The sequence below is a fragment of the Aythya ferina genome (assembly GCF_964211825.1).
Source record: "Aythya ferina genome assembly, chromosome: 2".
In the NCBI taxonomy this organism is placed as follows: Eukaryota; Metazoa; Chordata; class Aves; order Anseriformes; family Anatidae; genus Aythya; species Aythya ferina.
Genome location: NC_140297.1, coordinates 86,546,628 through 86,567,692, shown reverse-complemented (window position 1 = coordinate 86,567,692; position 21,065 = coordinate 86,546,628). Strand labels below are relative to the sequence as shown.

General features: G+C 37.9%; 1 protein-coding gene across 3 annotated transcripts in view; it reads left to right on the top strand.

The window, feature by feature from the left end:
• ADCY2 (adenylate cyclase 2) overlaps positions 1–21,065 on the top strand; it is a 202,890-nt gene that overhangs the window by 109,209 nt on the left and 72,616 nt on the right. For all 3 annotated transcript variants that reach the window (XM_084510129.1, XM_084510130.1, XM_084510131.1), the window contains 2 exons: positions 19,466–19,614; positions 20,630–20,741. In XM_084510129.1, coding sequence (XP_084366255.1) covers positions 19,466–19,614; positions 20,630–20,741 — 261 coding nt within the window. The remainder of the gene's footprint in view (positions 1–19,465; positions 19,615–20,629; positions 20,742–21,065) is intronic.

Sequence of the window (21,065 nt, the reverse complement as noted above, 5' to 3'; positions counted from 1 at the left end):
GGCGAGCTTTTTCAGCTAAACTGCATATGGTGTGAAAAATCATTTCCTTTTGTTTGTTTTAGTTATTGCCTATGTACTTTTATTTGATGCCCAAATGAAGTCAGTCTCAAAGAGGTATACAGCCACTTCAGACTTTTAGGCTTTAGACTATTTTAGATCTTTTTTAGACTATTTTAGAATTTCTTCTTCCTTGCTGCTGCTGCCATTGGCTTTTTCAAATTCAGCCATTATAAATCATTAAGTGACTGCTCAAGCAGTAAGGCACAAGTAAGTCTGTGTAGCAAGTAAGGCACAAGTAAGTCTGTGTAGCAAGTAAGGCACAAGTAAGTCTGTCAAGATGAAGACAAGGAGATAGCTTACAGGTTACTGTCTTGGGCAAAACAGGCTCATAGAATCTTAGAATACCCCAAGTTGGAAAGTACCCATAAGGATCATCAAGTCCGACTCCTGGCACCACACAGGTCTACCCAAAAATTCAGACCATGTGACTAAGTGCACAGTCCAAGCACTTAAACTCTGACAGACACGGTGCAGTGACTACATCCCTGGGGAGTCTGTTTCAGCATGTGACAACCCTCTTGGTGAAGAACCTCTTCCTGATATCCAGCCTGAACCTCCCCTGTTGCAGCTTGACTCCACTCCTGTGACCTGTGTTGACTCCACTCACTTTAGTGACCTATCATTGGTCACTAAAGAGAATAGGTCGGTGCCTTCTCCTCCACTCCCCCTCACAAGGAAGCTGTGGGCCGCGATGAGGTCCCCCCTCAGCCTCCTCTTTTCCAGGCTGAACAGGCCAAGCGACCTCAGATGCTCTTCATACATCTTCCCCTCTAGGCCTTTCACCATCTTAGTAGCTGTTCTCTGGACACTCTTCAACAGTTTCACATCCTTTCCCCACAACTCAATGTGGGGAAAATTAATCTGTTACCAACTAACATAGCTTGGGGTAGTGAGAAGCAGAAAAGCCAGACATTAAAACAATGCCTTTGCTCCCCTCTTTCCCAAGGTCAACTTCTCTCCTTAAGTTCTGCAGCATGGGGGTACAGCAGGGTGGCCAGGAGCTCCTGCTCCTTCCTCCTCACAGACTTCCTCTGCTCCAGCATGGGCTCTCCATGGGCCTTCAGGCATATCCATCTGCTGCAGTGTGGGTGCTTCTCGGGCAGCCATGAACACTTGCACTACCATGGAGCTGCTCCTTCTCTGACCTTGGTGTTCCCCCTGCAGTTTCCTTCCTGCTCTCCCTGGATGGCATCTTTCGCTGGCATTTTCTTTTGTGTGTTTTCCTAGAGATGCCACCAGCTTTGATGGTCTCAGCTGTGTCCTGCAGTGGGTCTGTTGCAGAACTGCTGACTTCTTCCCACAGGGGCCAACCCTGCAGTTCCCCAGCTACCAAAACCCTGCCACCTATGCCCAATACAAGCATAGTTCTCACCGAAGCGATGTGGGGAACGTAGTGGCTGAGAACAGTAGAGAAAGGTGGGCAGGAGCTCTTGGAGACAGGTCTTGGGCAGGCTGTGTTTTGCTGGCCTTCATCTTCTGAGACCTCTCTGCAGCTGTTCACAGTCCACTGATCTTCTGATTGCAATGAATAACTTTGTGTCATCAGAAAAATTGGTCCCGAGAGTTGTTCCTTTTTTTAAAGCCTCTTATTCTGTGATATTAATTATCATGACCTTCTCCAATTCATACCTCAGAATCAATCATTTTGCATCTCTCTGATCTCCTCTTGTTGGCGTTGGTAGGAATGACACAAATTCATCTAGCTTGCTTTCTGCTCTGGATGTTAAAATCTTTTGTTTCCACTCCTCAGAGCAAGTTGCTTTTCCAGAACTTTTCTGCATGACTTTTAATGACTTTAAAGCTCTTGTCTATTTTCTGTGTTTGGGAAGAATGCCAGTTTTGGAAGACTGCCTTTATCCAATAGCAAATGTGATCCTTGAGAAATGCAGAAATTATAAATGAGATCCTTTAGAATGTCACAGTGGATCGTGATACCTGCCTTCCATCCCAACTCCATGATATATGGGGTACTGCAATATTTTGAGCATCAGAGCACTGGAGGAAAATAGGAGTATAATTTGGCCTTGTTAAATCCCCTTTGCTTTATGGCTTTTGGGTATGAGTCAGTCTGTCACAGGTACCTTTAACAGTGCCCTTTACAGCATCAAAAGGAACCCTTGGGCTGCCCAGGGCTGAAGTGCTGCAACAAATGGGGCTACGTTTCTTTTTTTAATTAATTAAAAAAAAAAAAAAAAGTCTAGTGCTCACAGGGATTGTGTGCAGCTGTAATGCAATCCACGCTGACAACACTCTAAAAACACAATTACAGTAAATAGGTTTAGTCCAGATGACTAACTCCTCATCTGTGATTTTGCAATTTAGAGGCTGCGGGACTAAGTCTGTCTGTGAAAAATGGAATATTTAATAATAGCTCAATTTCTCTGTGTGTTTACAAATAAAAAATTGGACTGCTAGTCTTCCTTCCTTTTAAGATAACTCTTCCAGGTTGTTTTAAAACTCCTCCTTACATAGTCACCGTATGTTAAGACTGAACATTTGTTTTCTGGTATCATAGGGAAAACAAGTATGTTCAGCTTGTGATTGTAGTTATAAAATAGAAGATGGAAATGTTAGTGTGACTGTTACTGTGACATACAAATACTCTGCAAATATGTCCAAGGATGTCTATTTTTTATTGTTGTAACAAGATAATATCAGCAAAACCACAAGCTTTTGTTTTACTTTTTATTATTATTATTTTTTTTTATGTAAAAGACTGTAATCTTGTGTTGTTCTATTAATACCTGCCTTTCTAATGAGAGTTGATTGCTTATCTTTTGGGCGTTCTATGACGGATTTTCTCTCCATTTTGTTCATTTTATGTAAAACTGATTTTTGTGTATAGCTAATTTTTCTTCCCCATATGTATTTTCCAGACTTGTAATTTAATGCATGCATCTTCAATGAGTTTGAGGAACAAATGATATGTCATAACCCAATTTAGAATCAGTAGCATATGAATAGCATATTGCCATTAGCTGAAGTCCTGTCCCATTAATTTTTGCATATAAAATGCAATTAAATATTATTGTTGTTAACGTTTTTGTCCAAGCTCTGTGCAAAGATTGTCAGTGATGCTAACAGACTATCATTACCAAGCTGTGCAATGCTATAAATAGAACTTAAAATCAGTACATGTTACTGTTAGCTGAATTCCCATTAATTTTTGCATGTAAAATGCAATTAAATATTATTGTTGTTGTCAATGTTCTTGTCCAAGCTCCATACAAGGATTCTCAGTGATGCCAACAGACTATCATTACAAGGCTGTGTAATGCTATAAATAGATATGCTATAACTTACATAAATCACTGTACCACAGTTTCTCCCTAATTTTCTTCATTCAGTTAAAGTTATTATCCAGCCCATCAAAGATATTAGTATGCTGTTGCATAGCATACATTAGCATTTTAAAGATATGACTGGCTGAAGGTGGATTGGTTGACAAGTGTGAATACTGTGAATGAAGATACACCTAAGAGAAAAGGAAGTGGCAGCAGCATAGTTTAATGAATGTGTTTAATGCATCTGGAATGAGAACACATGTATGCAGTGGACGAAGACAGAAGAACTCGAACATCTAAGTAGAACTGCAGGTTTTGGGGGTGCCTTAAAATGCAGTTAAATACAGGACCTGAAAAATTCATGATTTATTGTCAGAGGCAGACTTGAAAAGAATCAAGTCAGCTTGATGTTTGTTGAAACTCAGGTAGAAAAATAAAAACAACAACAACAACAACATGGTTTTGAATATGTGTGGAAAAATTGAGCAGCCATCCATTTTGAGGAAGAGAATGACTTTTCCAGCTATGGCACAAATGGAGAAGCCATGTGATACGCCTCAGCTAGTCATGGTGGTGATTTATAGCAATTTTTAAAAAAAAAAAAAAAGAAAAAGAAAAAGCATTGCTTTTTATACTTGTAGGAATAAACTAAGTGATCAGAGTCTCATAGACAAAGTGAAAAATCCAACACTCTGGAAATGTCTAAGGGCTTCAGTCCTTCTGGGACTTTACCAATGAGGTAGGATAACTAGACAACTAAACTGTGGACTGTAGGGAGCCTTGAAAGACAGGGTGGACTTGTAATAGCTGGAGGGAGCTGAAGGAGCAGCCCCAACATGTGCCACTACTTAAAGCATACTCAAAGTTTTTTCTGAAAGAGATTCAATGTCCTTTCAATCCCCCAAACTGCATTGAAATGGGGTCATTTTCACTGACAACGCTGTTAAAATCAAAGTCTTAATAGCACCGAAGGGTTTCGATCCTCTCCAGGTGTCACCAGATGCCTAAGTTGACTCTGATCCTGGCAGTGTTATATGGTGTCTCTCAAACCCTGTTTCAGAAAGCTTCAAGTTGATGGTGAATTGATCTGCTAGTTTAGTCAGTGGTATTTTGCAGTTGTATAAACATGTTAACGTACCTTTGTGTATAGAAAGGGCCAACCATTTGGTCTTCAAAATTACTTGACCAGAGTTCTCTCAAAGAGCTAATGGTACTCTTTTCTACATCCTCTTAGCTGTTGTGGCTTCTTCGTCTTCATATCTCCTCTTAAAATAATTTGATAGTAGAAATACTCTTCAACTTGTGGGAGCTCTTCTGTCATCGCTAGTCACTGTCATTGTCTAGCATCTTGCATTTCTTGTAGTTAGAGAGGAGCCCCATAGTTTCTGGATTCAAAGAGAAAACTCTTGTACTTGTCTTGAGCATAAACACAGGGTCTACTTACCTCTGTCTTCTTTAAGTGACTAGCTGCTTGTCTCCCTTTCCGGCCATAGCACCTGAAACTTTCTTTCATATATTAAACGCTTTCTCCTAAAATATCACAACTGTTCATTTACCTGCAATGAGACACTTACATCTTGCTTGAGAGGAAGAATCAGTGAGTAGTGTAACTGCAAAATCTAGCTGTCATTGACAAATTGACTTCATTATTTCTGGAATGCTCATCACTTCAAGTTCTTCAGTACAGTGGTTTATCTTAAAGGATGTTGGCATTTCAGCCTGTTAGTATGGGTAGGTAATAAAATACATTTTTAAAAACAAGGAAAATAAAATTACTGGTAGAATATGATGCAAGGTTTTCATTCTGTGGAAGTATGTGTTTGAGTTGGTCAGGTGCTTAGCCTAACCTTGATGAACGACTCAGTCTCTTAGTCTGAAAAGCCTACGTATTTAAACAAATCTCTCGGCTGCCCTCTGAAAAGGCTTTTATTTTGTGAGGTTAATGTGGCATTGGAAACAGTCTGGCATCAGCTGCAGAGTGAGTGCAGTGACAGCTGCTTCTGAGTTAACATGGATGCAGGGCTGTTTACCCCTCAATGAGAGATTTAGTTTGCCTTTTGATTTAATTTTTATTTCATGATAGTTTTGGCTTTAAGAAGTTTGAAAAATACTGATTTAAGGCATATTCTCAAATCTATGCCATTTGAACTTGCAAGTTGGTATGCAGCACTTAGTATTTGTGGTCTATAAAATGCCAAAGCTAGGCACTAGTTCAGAAAAGTATCTCTGGTCATGCCTTAAAGAGCCTTATATTAGGCGCTCTTAGAAGTCATGTTGAGTGAATTTCTGTGGCTATAGATATAGAATGTAAAAATGAATAGTAAAAGCCCTAGGGGACTAAGCTGTGTTGTGTAGCTTGCCCACCTCATCTTCTTGGAATTAAAATGTGAATAATCAAACATAAGAAAGCTACTTTCACTCCACCTTTGAAAGTAAAGTATTAATTTAGTTGATTCTAGGCTAACTGGCTATTATCAATAACAGGGGAAAAAGAAAAAAAGGGAAAGAAAGGCATTCAGTGGAATCCATTCTTAATGTTTAATACCTTGTTTTTATGAATGCAAATTGGTAATAGTCATTTAAAATAACTGCAAGAACATTTTAAATTTTTCCTTAAATGAAATGGGACATTGAGTAATTTGAAAATTTAAAAAGATATATATTTTTGATCTCTTTGGAAAAGTAAATTAGCATTGAAAGGAGAAATGTTACTGTAAGTTTAGAAGCAATGACTAGAAAGAAGCAGAAAGTGTGTTTTTAACTGTGCAGGAATGAACGGATTCATCTTTTCCAGAGTAAGCTTGTGTTCTGGAACTATGCCATATGATTCCCTATAGTAAACATAATAAATACCTTTTTTATGCTTCTGCATTCATTGTGAAAGAAAAGTGTTCCATGTTTATGGAAGACTTGTTACAGGATTTATCTCAAGGTGAAGTGTGAGAAGAAGAGGTCAAGGAATAAATAGAATAAATAAAATAAGCAGTATTAAATCCTCATATCCATGTATTCATCTGAGAGATATAAAAATGTAGGGATGAAACAGCTGAAATGCTGCTGCTACCTGTTGCATGCAGTATCACACTCACCAAGAGTTGTGGGCAGAGCTCCATGGGGGACAAGGGAACTACAGACTTAGAAACCCCATCTCTGTTTTGAGTTTGTGGCTGGAAGTAGAATATAAAATTAATGCTCATGCAGACAAGGGTGGAGAAGTGTCAAGACAGCTTTTGTAGAGGAAAAAAAAAGATTCTCTGAAGGTTTCAGTGGTCCTGTGGGTGAGCATGATGGACTTGATATTGGCTGTCTAGATTTCTGGAAGTTAAGATCCCTTACAAAAGGATCCTGAGGAAAGTAAGCAGGGGACAGGGCAAATGTTTTTGTATGAACACGTGTTTTGACTTGCTTAGTTCTCCTCTCTGAGAAATTTATATATACAAAAATATCTGTCCCTTTCATTTTCTTTTATACTCAGATTATTTTTTAAGAAGCAGCTTTCTGCTTTTGTCAAAAAAGTAAATATTTTAGTGAAAGTTGCTTATCAAATACAAAATATGCACAGGTCCTAGTCACAAGAAATTGTTGTCAGAATATGTGCCCCCTGCATGTAGAGGGTTAGTCACAGAAGTACTTTAGTATTGCACAGTATGCCACAGTATGGAGATCTGTCAGCTTTTACAGTGAGCTTAATGCTACTAAAGATAAATCGACAAATACATTTGATTTGTTTTGATTTCAATTTGTGTATAAAATAAATCCCGAGTATGCACCTTTGCAGATGGTAGTTTATGCACATTTCTAGAAGATGAAGAGAATACTTAAGGAAAAATATTTTTTCTTGAATTCATGAAGTGCGGGAATGCTGCTTTGTTTCTTGCTTTATAGTATCCAGATAAATTTGTTTGTGACATATCATGGATATTGAGGGCAGGGACAATTGTTACTGTAAATTCAACAGCAGGCATTTTCCTTACTTCCTCATAAGAAATGTTTTTGGCTATTGTTTGAAAATAACTGTGTTTACTACTACATCTTGCAATATAGTGTGGGCCCCAAATGCAATGTAGTTTGGTCCCTAGCTTTTGGGGGCATTTAATACTTCCTCGTTGACCATTAGAAAAAAAAAAAAAAAAAAAAAAAAAAACACAACATATCAGATTTACATAACTTAGGTATTTTAAATCTGGCCTGCAGGGACTGCCATTTTTCCTTTCTGTCTAGCGTAAGTAAACCTCCTACATAATGCTGAAGAAACATGATTTGTTGCTGGTCTTCCAGTTCCTCGTGGCTATATTTTATTCTTGTTTACTTCCTTCTTCTGCATTGAAAGTAGAAACATTAAAATAGTGTATTCCATGTGCTATCGGATTGCTGTCCCACTTGAAGGGAAGGTAACTGCTGTTAGGTAGAAGAAAAAAATATGTGAATGCAAACGTGAAGTTACGGATGAGGGCAGTTAGTTGAAACTAGTGTTGGAAGACGTTATCAAAACGTCACCTTTCTTCAAAGCCTGTTTTTATCTCAAACTAAAAGAAGCCATCCTGTAGGATATGAGGTGATGGGTCTGGATGGCTGTTACTGTGCTGAATGCAAGCAGTGTTGCCCTGCTGGAAGAGCTGTGGGTTCACCAAAGAAGGATGAACCAGCTGCAGTCAAACACTTTTCTGTTTCACCACACAATTTCAGACCGGAGCCTGTTTCAGCACACAATCCAGAGCTCCAGGCTTCCTTGGAGGCTTCACAAGGAAAAAAAATAGAGGGGAATATCAGAGGAACTGATCTTGCACCAGCCAGATAAGATGCAGACCTCTATCTGTAAAGTGTTGAATAAGAAATGCCTTATGCAGCTGCAGTGTCATTTCCTAAATAGCAGTTGTTATGGACTAAGGGATGAGCTTTTGCAATGAAAGCTTTTTTTTTTTCCAAACATGAAACAATCTTTTGCCCCTGAGTAATTTATAGAACTTGCTTATTGCGTGGGCTGCAGTCCTTGCAGGACTTTTGTAGCTGTAAAAGCTTAACCTTGCTTGGATGGCTGTGAGTTTATTCAAACTTTAAAACACCCTTGATATGATGGAGCATGAGTCATAAAGGCCCTAGAGCAGGATAGTTGCTGGTCTCAATAGATGAGTAAATAAAATCAAGTTTTAATTACCACACAGTTAACTTGTTTAAGGTAAGTTAATTCTTCATCCAAGAAAAATTCTAAATTGCTGGTGAAACAGAGGAAACACCAAGGCTTGAAAATAAATTTCTCATTGCCCTAGGAGAGCAGTTTCCTACAGCCTTCCTCTAGAAAGCCCTTCTAGTTCAACAGCTTCCAGCAGTTTCCAGCATTGAAACAACCTCAGCAAGTCCCTTCTGAGTCTCTAGGAAATCCTCCAGTCACCTTCATGCCTGGTTGATAAATCTACTCTTCAGAAGTCAGTGGCACTGCATGTGCACTAAAGCACAACTGAAGAGCAAATTGAGTCCCTTAGGCTTACTAATAACAACAGTGTATAAATAAAATAAAAATAGCACGTTATTAAAATTGAGAGTACGTTTTATAGCAATTCTCTCTATAAGTGGCTGAAAACATACAGAAGTATTGGTTTAAAAAAAAAATAAAATCACTCAGATGACTGGAACAGGAGCCAAATATGACAATAAGCATCTTGTTATGCTAAAGACTTACATTTTCAGTTCTGCTTCCCGTTCCAGGAATTATGGTTCTTCTATGCTAAATAGTCAGCATGTGCCTGTATTGCTGAAGTTTCAGTGGTAAATAATAAATTACAATCTTGTGAATTACATGGTAAAATTTTGACAAGTATTACGTGTAATTGGAAAAGGATGTCTTCAAAATTATCGTCTGTTTTCCTTTCATTTCATCTGTTTAAGCAGTACAAAATCTTCCTTGTCAACATGTTTTTTCTGGTGGATATATGTACTAAACTATGGTTTAAACTTTTCAAAACTGATCACTTTAAGTAAAGGGATGGAGTATATTAATGGTGTATGCTGGAAATTATCAGAAAGGGATTCTATGTAAAGAATTCACAAACCATTTCCAGATTTCTAAAAAGATTGGAAGTTATTTAAGTGCATTGATTATAGAATATGTTTAATTCATCAATGGCATATTTGTCACTAGAAATAATGCTGCTCAAATCAGCCAACTGCAGCTTTGGTATTTGTTTTTACAGTGTGTGTATGTGTGTGTGTGTATGTATTGCAGTTGTACTAGAGCTCTGAAGGTCTCTTCCAACTGAACTATTCAATATTTAGTTCCTATTCTCAAACACACAAAATCTGGCACCCATGTGTAAGCCAGCATTCTGAAGGAACAGTAATAACCTACCATTGGGAAGAATTAGACCCATTTGAAATCCCTCAGTACGTGAGGCTTTTAGCTTTCCATGATCCTGGCCCTGGTCCCACAGAATAATAGGATGGGGCCCAACGTTCCCTGTGTTGAAGGACACACTTGGGCCATCTCAGCTGGGTTGTGCCTTCCATGACAGAGAAGCAGGGAACACAGTGGCCCTTGTGCTGGAGCCTGGGATCTAGGGAATTCACCTGAGCACTGCAGAGGGAGGAAATCTGCTCACAGATGAGTGTTTTCCCTTTGGGTTAGAAGAGAGGTCTCTTGACAGAGGACTGTTTGAACACAGGGTCACTCACAGAGCATATTGTCTAAACCCTGGATCTTCAGATAAAATCTGAAAATTTCTACATCTGATGACCTGTTTTCTGCAGCAGTGGTAGCTGTGGATCTGTAATGAGCTCCTGCTGGCAGCAGCAAGTAGTGGGGATGCAGTGGTGAATGGGGAGGTAGAGGGGGTCACGAATCACTGTGTGACAGTCAAAGCTGAATCCAGCTGCCACGGGGAACGTGAAAGCAGGTGTGGAAAAAAAAAAAAAAAAAGGCTTTGTGTGGAAAAACTTTGCCATTGCATGCCGAAACTTTATCCAGCTAGAGACACGCAGTCCCCCTGCCCAAACACAGAAAGAAACAAGCAGCTGCTGGAGGCCGGGGATGAGCTCTTAGGGGAGCTCTTAGGGGCACCAAAAGGAGTGCCTACACCCTGCCTGTCCCAATGGACAGCACACACCAGAGGGGGGACACTGAGGGCAAGGGCAGCAGAAACCATTAAGCAAAGAACAGCAGAAGTGATTAAGCACAGAATGGCAGAAGAAAAAACATACCAGATACAACCTTGATTTCCTATATCATCTGTCACCTTTTCACAGGAATAATGAAAATTGTGACTGGGAAGCAGGGAGGATAGATATTCATGTGTTTGTCTTGGTGTTTATTTTGTATTTTTTTGTTTGTTTTGTTTTTTTCCCAAAACCTGAATAAGTGATGGAAGGTTTGTTTTTGTTTGCAATAAATTAATTCAATTAAAATTCCCTGTCTGTTTTACCTACAACAAGTTCCCAAGCAAATAAAGGTGCCTCCTCATGTCGCAGAGCTAAGCCTCTAGTGGTTTTCAGTACAGAACTGTAGTCAATGCTCCTTTCTGCTCATTTCCTGCCTGTGTGGCCTCCTCTCTCAGATCTAATTTTTCTATCTGTTTTTTAGGATTCAGATTTTCTCTGTGCATTGCACACAGTCCTAGTGTCTGACTTCTTGGGATCTACTTTTCCTTGGTGACAAAGCGCTTGAAAGCTAGGCATTTACCACCTCAGTCTTTGTGTGGATTAAGCCCAAAGCTTCTCTCTGCATCTTTAAATGCCTAAAACACCTCTGAAAACTACTGTATAAAACCCTTTGGGAGCTGTGCATGCAGTAACATTGTAAATGTTACTTGGGAGTTTTAGAAAATAAAATGAAGATAATTCTGAATGCTGTAACCCTTGCTGTGATTTACAGAATTTAAATTCTGATTTGAGAAGTTAGGCCTTGTAGTATATGTTCATTAATAGCTTTTCATATATCTGCTGTACTGTAAGTTGCTGTTTTTTTTTTTCCTTGTAAGATTCATCAAAATTAAGAGATTTGTTTTTTTTTTTTACGTGTGTATTTATTTTCCAGTGAGAACATAGTTTTTCATTTAAAACTTTATTTAGTAAGTAGTAAATACAGGTGTGTTTTTTTTTTAAGAGCTGCTGAGAGATTTCTACAGGATATAAATGATGCAAATAAACAAAACAGAAACTTTTATTTCCAATTTAAAGATACAATGCAAATCAATACTGTTACCTTTTATTTAGATCGTTGTAAGGAAACAGAAGGTTGGCTTTATAAATGCAGTAGCAGAGTGTACCCTCTGGAGATCTGCCTCTTCTATGGTTTTATCTTAGGGTGAGTCAGCTTTTTGTTCCTCAAGGCTAGGAAGTGAGCCTTGAATGAACAGTGATGCTTACTGTGCTGCTCAGTAAAAAGGTGTTAAAAGATACAGCTTACATCAGTAAAATTTATCATCGCTGCTTCACAAGAAGTAGGACAGACATTTTACTGTAGGCTTCCTTTTCATTTGTATTTGAATGAAATAACTTTTTTTTTTTTTTTTTGAATTAATTTTTGCTTGAGTTAACTTTTCTTTCAATTTAAAGCAAGCCATTGTATGGGCCAAACTGATTGTTATCTACCTCTACTCCTGATTAATCCAATGAAAAGACTTAAGATTTTTTGATTCATTTTCATTGCTATCTGGCCCTACTTCTGACTGCTCATCTGACCCATTTTGAAGTGTTTATGAACCCACAGCAGGCATGGTTGGGTGACTGATGCTTGTTTTTGATCCTTCTGTGTGGTAACTTATGTTTGATCACACAAATGTCTGGGACCCGTATGGCATCTGGTAAAATATTGGATAATTACCAGTGAAATACAGAAGGAAATTTATTCTTCCATGCTTAATTGGCATTCTGCAAGCAGGCTGCTAAAATGTTAGCATCAGAAGTCCCAGCTTTGGGATTACGAAGTCTGAGGTGAAAACAACCTGTTTCATGCTAGCTAATAGAGTGTGGAGGAGCTATGTTGTTAGTGTACTTCAAACATGATCCTGCTACTTAAAGGGAAGGTTGTTCTGTAGAAATGCTTTTGCTTTGGATTTGACGCTTTCGACAAGTTTTGTCTCTAAACTGGGCAGCCAATCAGGAGATCTCTGTCCATGGGGAAATGGCTGCATAGACACCTTCATATGTGTTTTTTTTTAATTTTTAACTAAAAATAAAATCAAGCTTTTCTCGTCAAAATGTTAATGGAGTTTTATTTGGAGTTAAAAGGCTTAATTGTCTAAAGGAGGAGGCGGGGGGGAACTGAAGTATAGCTTGAATACTTCAACTGTTGCTACTATATTTGAAAAGGCAAAGAAACAGAGTGTGGGTGTCTAATGATATTTGGTATTAATACGTTGTTGACAACCATTTATAAAGATATTTTCACCACAGCATTCGAACTCGCTAGCTGAAAACTTATAGACCTGCCAGGGCTAATAAACTTCACAGAGTAACAAATTCATCTTAAGCTGCTACTTCAGCTTTTCCCACTGTTAGTTTGTGAGCTTGTAACTTTCCCATACGAACATGCCAGCCTCAGGTACTGTGGAAGGTTCTTGTAGTTATGTACCAGAGCAATAATCTGATGCACCCTGTTCCTTGACTAACACCCTTAACTACTAGCTTAAGAAAGCAAAACTATATATATTTAGTATATGTGCTTCCTAAATTAAGAAAGAGACTTGATGAGGAAAGAACTGAATAGAAGGAAAAATAAGGAATAAAATTCCTTGCTCATCAAGGGGTTGGCCTAGTGCCCGTAGGAGACGTTTTGCTTCTCTTTTTGGTATTGATTCAGGCTCTAAATGCAGTTGCAGTTGACAGCTAAGCATACTTTAGTATAAACACTTATTTATTAATTTAGTGTTAGTTAGTAGTTTTGGGGTGTTTTTTAACAGTGATATATATATATATACATATATATACATGTATACACACAAAGAAATGAAGGTAACTATTGCTCTGAGTTTACAATGGCTTTTCACCTTTTGGATTGCACAGAAATTGTGTATAAGATACCACATTTCTTTCTGAAACATGACTGTGAATTCAAGTAAGACAGTGTGTGCACTGCACTATGCTTATGCCAGATTCCTAATACTTTACCATTATTAAAGACTGACATAGTAATGACTATGTTAATCTCATCAAACACGTTATATGAAGAATGCTCCCTCTGGACATTCAGCAGTGGCCTTGAGATATAAAAACCTTAAAGCAAGACTTAACAGGATCACGCTGAAACAAACCTTGAAATCGTGTCGATTTATTAAGCAGCTGTGGCTATGTACATCCTTATGTTCTGTTTTCACTCTATTGTTTTGCTGTTTGCTGACTTGGAACAAGCAGCACATATGCTTGTATTCTGAAGGTACAGTGAGCCTCATCTGAAAAATTAGTCATAGAAAGTGTTCATATGCAAATGGTAATTTATGCATAAACATTAAGCATCCCATAAGTTCCTTGAAGGAATTTGTCTTTGCCAAATATGTGGTGAGCCTGTGCATTTAAATGAGGCTTCGGACTCATCCACTGAAACTATTGTGGCAAAGCAGTGCTTTCAGATAGTTTCAGGGGTATTTGAAGATGAAGGTGACCAGCTGGATGTTAACTATGCAGACATAGAGCTATTCAGCAGCAAATGACCTGGGCACGTTGAGCGTGCAGAATTGTGCATATTTAGCATGAAAATCAATACGCCCGTTCCTAACAAAAGCCAGGGCTGGTGCAGGGTCAGTGCAGGGAGGGTGACCCCTTCCTGGTAGCCCTGGGGAGAAGCTCCCAGGCTGCACCATCACCGTGCCTGTGCACAGCCATGGGCCCCTTCTTTCAGACCCTGGCCTTTGGTCAACTTCCCAGGGTGGCCTTATCCCTGCTGCTGTGGTCTTGTCAGGAGATGGCTGGCTGCCCTTCCTGGGCCTCCCTGGCCCTGACCCATTCCTGGCTCCCTCATGGCCATGGCTGGTCACCATGGGCTGTCCTGGTGATCTGGGCCCTCAGCTACCACCTTGGCTTGACACGTTCGCCTGGACATGGGGATGGTCCCCAAGCCAGGGCCCTGTCCTGAGCACACCCCCTGATTCTGGCTCCTTTCTTGCTGGAGTGGCCAAGGCCTTCTGCTCCTGGGCATCAGCTGTGTGTCCTCTGCAAAAAAAAACCAGCCGTGTGGGACCTTGCTTTTCTTGGCTGGTGAAGTAGAGAGGAGCAAGGGGGCGGTGCTCTCATTCAGCTTATGTGTTTTAATTTTCTGGTTTTGATTTTGTAGTTCTTGGTGTTATTAGCCTTGAAATTTCACCTAGAGGATCATGGAGAAAGTCTTACAATGCAATGCTCAGGGATTTGAATAAAAACTTTTCCACACAAATTAAAAAAATACATAGATGAATGTTGTTAGCAATAGGGAGTCCTTTAGGAGTGTGTTAATTAATAGATTAGAGTTCATAATTCTGTAATCAGAAAAGATGTCAGCTTTGGCTTAAAGTCTGTACTAGCCATGAGTGACAGGAAAAGCAGCAATTAGATATGTAAAAAATGGTTCAATATTATGAATGCTGTGATATGCAGGGAAAAATCCTTGCCTGTTTTTGTCAAGGCCAGGACCAGTTTTAAAAGTATTCCAAAAAAAAAAAAAAAAAGAACACTACCAAACTGTCCTAGCCAAAGGAACGGACTGCAGCTAGATAGGAAGATTAAAAACAATCAATTTGAAATTAAAGATTCTGCTATGATGATTCTGTATTTGTAAATAAATAGAAGGATGTACTCAAGTTTGCAGAAAGTTATATAACTGTGTTTTTCAGTTTTTAATGGGGAACAGATTTGGTTTAAATAACTTCCCAGAAGTAGTAGATTTCAGCAAGATTTTTGATGTAATGACACTGGATATCTTGGTTAAAAACTCTGAAACTGCTCCCCATTAAAAGAGCCCTGTCTAATGGATTTTGAGTGGTGTAATTGTAAATTGTCAGTGGAAATGTTCAATGGGTGGGCATGTGCATAGTGTTCTGCAAGAACTAGTTCTTGTCCTTTAATCTAATATGTATTTTTTATTAATGAGCTAGGAGATATTTAAAAGCAATCACAGTCATTTTGTGGAAAAGTCAAATATTGGTTTGATAGAAAATAGAGTAATATAGAATATTTCAGAAACTGTATTTATCAAGTCAAGATACACCTTTGTCCTGTGTCTGGAAAGTCATCTGTCTGAAAACGATGAGTATGTGTCTTAGCTAGAAATTTGGAAAGCTGCAATTTTGAAAAGTATTTTGCAGCCATAGCAGGCAGGGAACTCTACCAGTGTTACAGTGGAGAGCTGTGCCATGTAAGTCGTGGACATATTGAGGGGAATAGGGCAAGACAGTATGTGCATGAATGTCTGTGTACTGGAATGTAACGTCAAGACTTGTGTCAAATCAGCTTTCACAAATGTTTGAAGGTTGTATAAGGTATAGAAAAAAGACTGTAGAAAGTATGTAGTGGCAGGAGATTTATGGAGCTAAGTTTGTATACCTGATGAAAAAGGAAATGGAGTTATCTGATTAGTGTTTAAATTCTTTACAAGAAATAGTGTGCACTTTAATCTTGAGCTAAGAAAGGTGTAACAGGACCAAGATTTGGAAATAAGAAATATAGAACGCATTTTCAAGCAGTAGAACAGACAGCTAAGGAATTGATAAATTCTACATCTCGTAATGCTTCTGTAATCAAGATTAAATACTCTTCCTTGTTTTGTATGAATAAAACACAATTTATTAGTCTCGGTGCAAGGGTAATAATGGTGGTGGAGGTTACTAACTGAGCAAATTTAAGGGAATAATATCACCTGGTTGTTAAAAATGATCTCTTCTCCCAGTTAGGAGTCAAGTCAGCTTTAATCAAAACCAAGTTACAGCTGTTTATCCTAGTAGGTCTATTTAAGAGAACATACATGGGAATTGGAAAACAGTACCATAATTTGCCAAACAAGTACCCCATTGATCTCTGTCTGTGTGAGCCACGTGGCTGATTCATCACTGTGTGATCAGGAATCATGTGATTCTTTTTTTTTTTTTTTTTTTGTAGATTGTTTCTTGATACCTTTCAAAGGCAGATAAAAAAAAAAAGAAAATAATTTATCCTTGTTTACTTGTAAACTTCATTGGGAAGCTGAGGTATCATATAGGCTGATTGCTTCTAGAGCTTTTACTGCTGACTTATTGACCTGGTTTGTCAAGTTTGTTAAATACATGGTTAGATGTATGCCACAGCAATCTGAAAACAAAACCTGAAAAGTAAAATTCTGTATTGAATGTCCTAAATGACACTCTGGTACAAAAAAATACCCTTGTATGGGGCTACAGGGACAAAAAATGTCCCTATTTCACATCATTGTTCTACATATATATAGTCTTTTCTGCAGCCTTCATCAACATCAAAGGCTCAACTGCAAAGATGAGCGTTTCTTCCAGTAAGACCAAAATTTGGACATTTGGTTTCCTCCATAGATAACAAAGAAAGAGAGAGAGAATTGCCCCCTGTAGGAATGTAGTATTAAATTCTGTGAACTGCTTAAAAGTTGGTTCCTCTCCACTGGAGTAAGGTGCTAAACTGATTTTAATGTAGCAAACCCTATCAGAATACCTCTTTTTCTCCATGATGACATTTTTGTTGTCTGTATTATTCAAGAGATTTGAGTAGATGGAGGACTGTTTTCTTTTTGGCCTTTAAATCTGCAAATTCTTAGAAGTTACACATCTATAGGTGAAAAGGAGGGCTGACATTAGCCATGTAGTCTTGTACAAATGAGTGAATCAGAATTAGTAGTTTACATAACAAACAGGAACGAACAAACAATACACTATTGCCCTGGGTCAAGAAGAGTTTACTTTGATAAAAAGCACTTAAGAAAATGTACCATTCCAAGTATTTGAGGGTATTTTGCTTGTTTATATCATAACAGCAGCACAACCTTCATTGTGCAAAATGCTGCAAATGCTACCTTATAAAAATTGATGCAGCTCTATGAGCTTTAACAGATGTGCCAATTTATTCAAGCTAAACAAGCACCTAGAGTTTACCAAGCTTTAGGCAAGTGATACATAACTAGGGACGACTGGGAAAATCACCTTTGCAAGTCAGGTAATATTCTGATGAGGAAGTCAACTTGCACATGAGAATTTGGGACTCATAGCTTGACAGATATCATTTCTGTTGTTCCTCTCTTTGATCTTTTTCTTGCCTCTCTGAGGTTTTCAAGACATCATGAGTAACCTGGTCATTGAGTGTCTGCCTCACCATGCTTGTGGAATCATAAGAGTCATAGGAAGGTAGTGATCTAGTTTGTGTTTACTGGCCAGGTCACAACGGTGCACAGAGCACAGTGAAGTAAAATTGGAGCGAAGACAGTTCACCTCTTTGTTACGTGTGTAATGATAACAAGTGCTGACCTGTACCATAAGTCACAAAATGCACAACTGCTTTCTGTTTGATAAACAGCAACTTGCAAGAGTAGGCTTTCATTATGGGGAAAAAATGATTGGTTTTGGAGGCATTCTTTATAAGCTAGCAAAATATCTCCACCAGGCTATTTTAAAAATGAAAATACATTGACCTCTTGGATGTCTACCTGCCTAAACATAATAAATAAATCTTTCAGTTCAAGAAATAAGTGAACATTAACATTTAGATGAAAAGTCAATTGTAGATATTCATCCTAGTTACAACGTGTCAATCTGAGATCTTAGCAGAAGGAAAACAGTATGCCTTTTATTTCATTCTTCTTTCATTTAGTCAGACTTCATGACTTGTCTTACTGTTTTTGTGACATGATTTAGTATGCAAAATAAAGAGCAGCCCATACACACGTGAGTCAGGATTACTTCTAGATTTCAACAAAGTTTAAAAAAAAAAAAAAAAAAAAAAAAGGAGGGGGGATTGGTTCAATACTACTTAACAACAAAGCAAGATTCTGTCTTGATTCATTGAAATAGGAGTTTTTTTTTTACACAGTGTATACAGGACCAGATCCAGAGGTTTTGTGCATGCTAATGCTGTGCTCAGAGGACTCAAATGCTTTGGGGAACGGGGAGTCTTCATTACTTGTTAATGAGATAGATAACCAAGCAAGCTGTACGTATCAGAGAGTTTACAGCACTGTTAATGCCATGATCTGCTCAAGACCATTAGATCTGAATAGGAATAATTATCCCAGGCAGAGTGTTGCATTAATGGTTATACTGCTGGTACCCTCATGAATAGGACTGCAAACAACGCAAAACTACATATCATGAACCAAAGAGAATGCATCACTGTGAATAACACTTGCAGAAATCATGAATTTTAGAGGTGGTCATCTTTCCTGGTACAGCTGTTTCTCTCTCTGAATCTGTCATGGGCTTTCATAGCTGACTTCTCCTACCACATTGGTTCAGGGTCTGTTTTTCATGCTTAACCAGACTTAGATTCTCCTCACAGCTCTACCAGAAAATAGGAAATTTCCATGGAAAGTTCAGTTTTGAGGTGAGGTATGATCAATGTAGAATTTTTTTTTTTTTTTTTTCTTCAGAGTTCTAGCTAGTCTCGTTAGTTCTATTTACCAGTTAAGTAGGTAATCAATGAAAAGCTGTCACAGGTGTTATGGGCAAAATTAAAATGTACTGAGGTAATGGAGTTTCTCAAGGAGAAGACCGTAAGTATAATACCAAGAAAAGATAAGGAAAAATGGGTTTTGTTTTGTTTTTGCATGTAGCCAATTTCCTTGTTGCTTTAGAATATTTTCTGAAAACTTTGGTTTGGCAAATGCCAAATTAAAGGCAGAATATGTATTAAAATAATGAATTCTGCAAAAGTCCAACATTTTGTGTGTTCTGAGTTTATCTTTTCCTTTTCAGTCTTCAACCTGCTCAGACTATGTATAAGCATTTAAAATACATTTGAAAAAATATTACTTAGATATTACTTGGAAATGTGCTAATATCAGTCGAGTTCTTCAAGGAACTGATTAATTTTGGAGGCTGTACCAGGCAAATGCATGATTGCAAGCCTCATCAAACTGTTGTAGCATCTTAACAAAGTATACCTTGCACAATATTGATTCCATACTGATTTTATTCTCCTTGAATAAATTATGGACATACCATTTTAAATTTTAGGAGCGTCTTCTACTTTCTTTACTGCCTGCTCACATTGCCATGGAAATGAAAGCAGAGATCATTCAGAGGTTGCAAGGTCCCAAAGCAGGCCAGCTGGAAAACACAAACAACTTCCACAACTTGTATGTCAAAAGGCACACCAATGTAAGGTATTGTACTGTGTACTGTATTGTACTTATGAATGATATTTAAAACAAAACAAAAACAAACAAACTAACAAAAAAACAACAATAATGAGAGGAATTAAGAACACAAATGTTTTAGTATGTTTTTCAACAACGTAATGCTCAATATCCAGCATATATTAATTTGATCAAATGCTGACAACTCCATGTTCCAGAAGAGCAACAAAGGTGATAATACAAAGGGGTTTGTTTAGAAGAATGTTGTTTAGATTGTTTTTGCTTTTATTTATAATAGTAGAAATTGTAATTTCTTAGCTATATTATTATGAATTTGTAATTTTTTTAACAAGAGCAATTTGTCAGATTTTAAATAATGTCAATAGAAGCCACTATGTATTTAAGTATTGCAGGACATTAGAGGAAGTTCATTGTCAGTTGTAAGCACAAACACTTTTACCTTAGTCTAATTTTATGAACTGGTTAATTTTTCTTGGTGGATAGAAACATGGTATATGGTTTGAATTATTGTAACAGTTGAGCTTTAATTTAATTGTCTGAGTAACAGCTGAACAAAGACGTCCATGATACAAATTACTGATAGATAAATCTTGATCAAAAAAAATAAAATCTACAGTGACAAAAAGTTGTAAAACTATTTCTGATAACAAAAAAGTCTATTGAAATAATTTCCATTATTATACCATCAATTTGTGAGTAGGAAAAGGGCTTCTGTTTTTTGAATACAACATAACACATATGTATAGAGCACCTATAAATACCTACAAATGTAGGTGTGCCTATGAAGGTAGTAGCTATAAAGAAAAAAATATATATATATATAAAAACTACAATGCCTATAAAGGTAAATGTAGGTTTTCCTATAAATGCAGGTATATTTATTGCATGTAGAAGTGGCCATTTTGACCATGTGCATGGCAATGCCAAGCCCTGAATGCCTACTTTCAGGTTTTGCTGTTGATTCACAAATCTAAGTTCTGGGGAAGGACACTAAGATGAAGTTTCTGTTCGTTTGTTGTAGCATCTTGTATGCTGATATCGTAGGATTCACTCGCCTGGCCAGTGACTGCTCACCTGGGGAACTGGTGCACATGCTCAATGAGCTGTTTGGCAAGTTTGATCAGATTGCAAAGGTGGGTTTCTACAGGTCTGCTACAGTTAAATATCTACATCACTTTTAAATATTTGTTCATCTTGGGAGCTCTTCCTTCAGGAAGAAGCATTTCTTAGGCTTTGGCAGGAAGATTAGTCTTGAGCCACATGAAGAAAAAATCTGGCTCTGGTCTTACAGTAACGGTGTGTTTCTGCCAGTGAAGTAATCTCTGAAAGCCAAGATAGCTCTCTCTGATAGGACCAATATAAACAGCTCTTATGGATAAGCTCTTATAAAGCTTAATGGATAGTGAACAGTGCTTTAAATAGCTTTTTGGCAATAACAAGGATTAAGAAACTCAGAA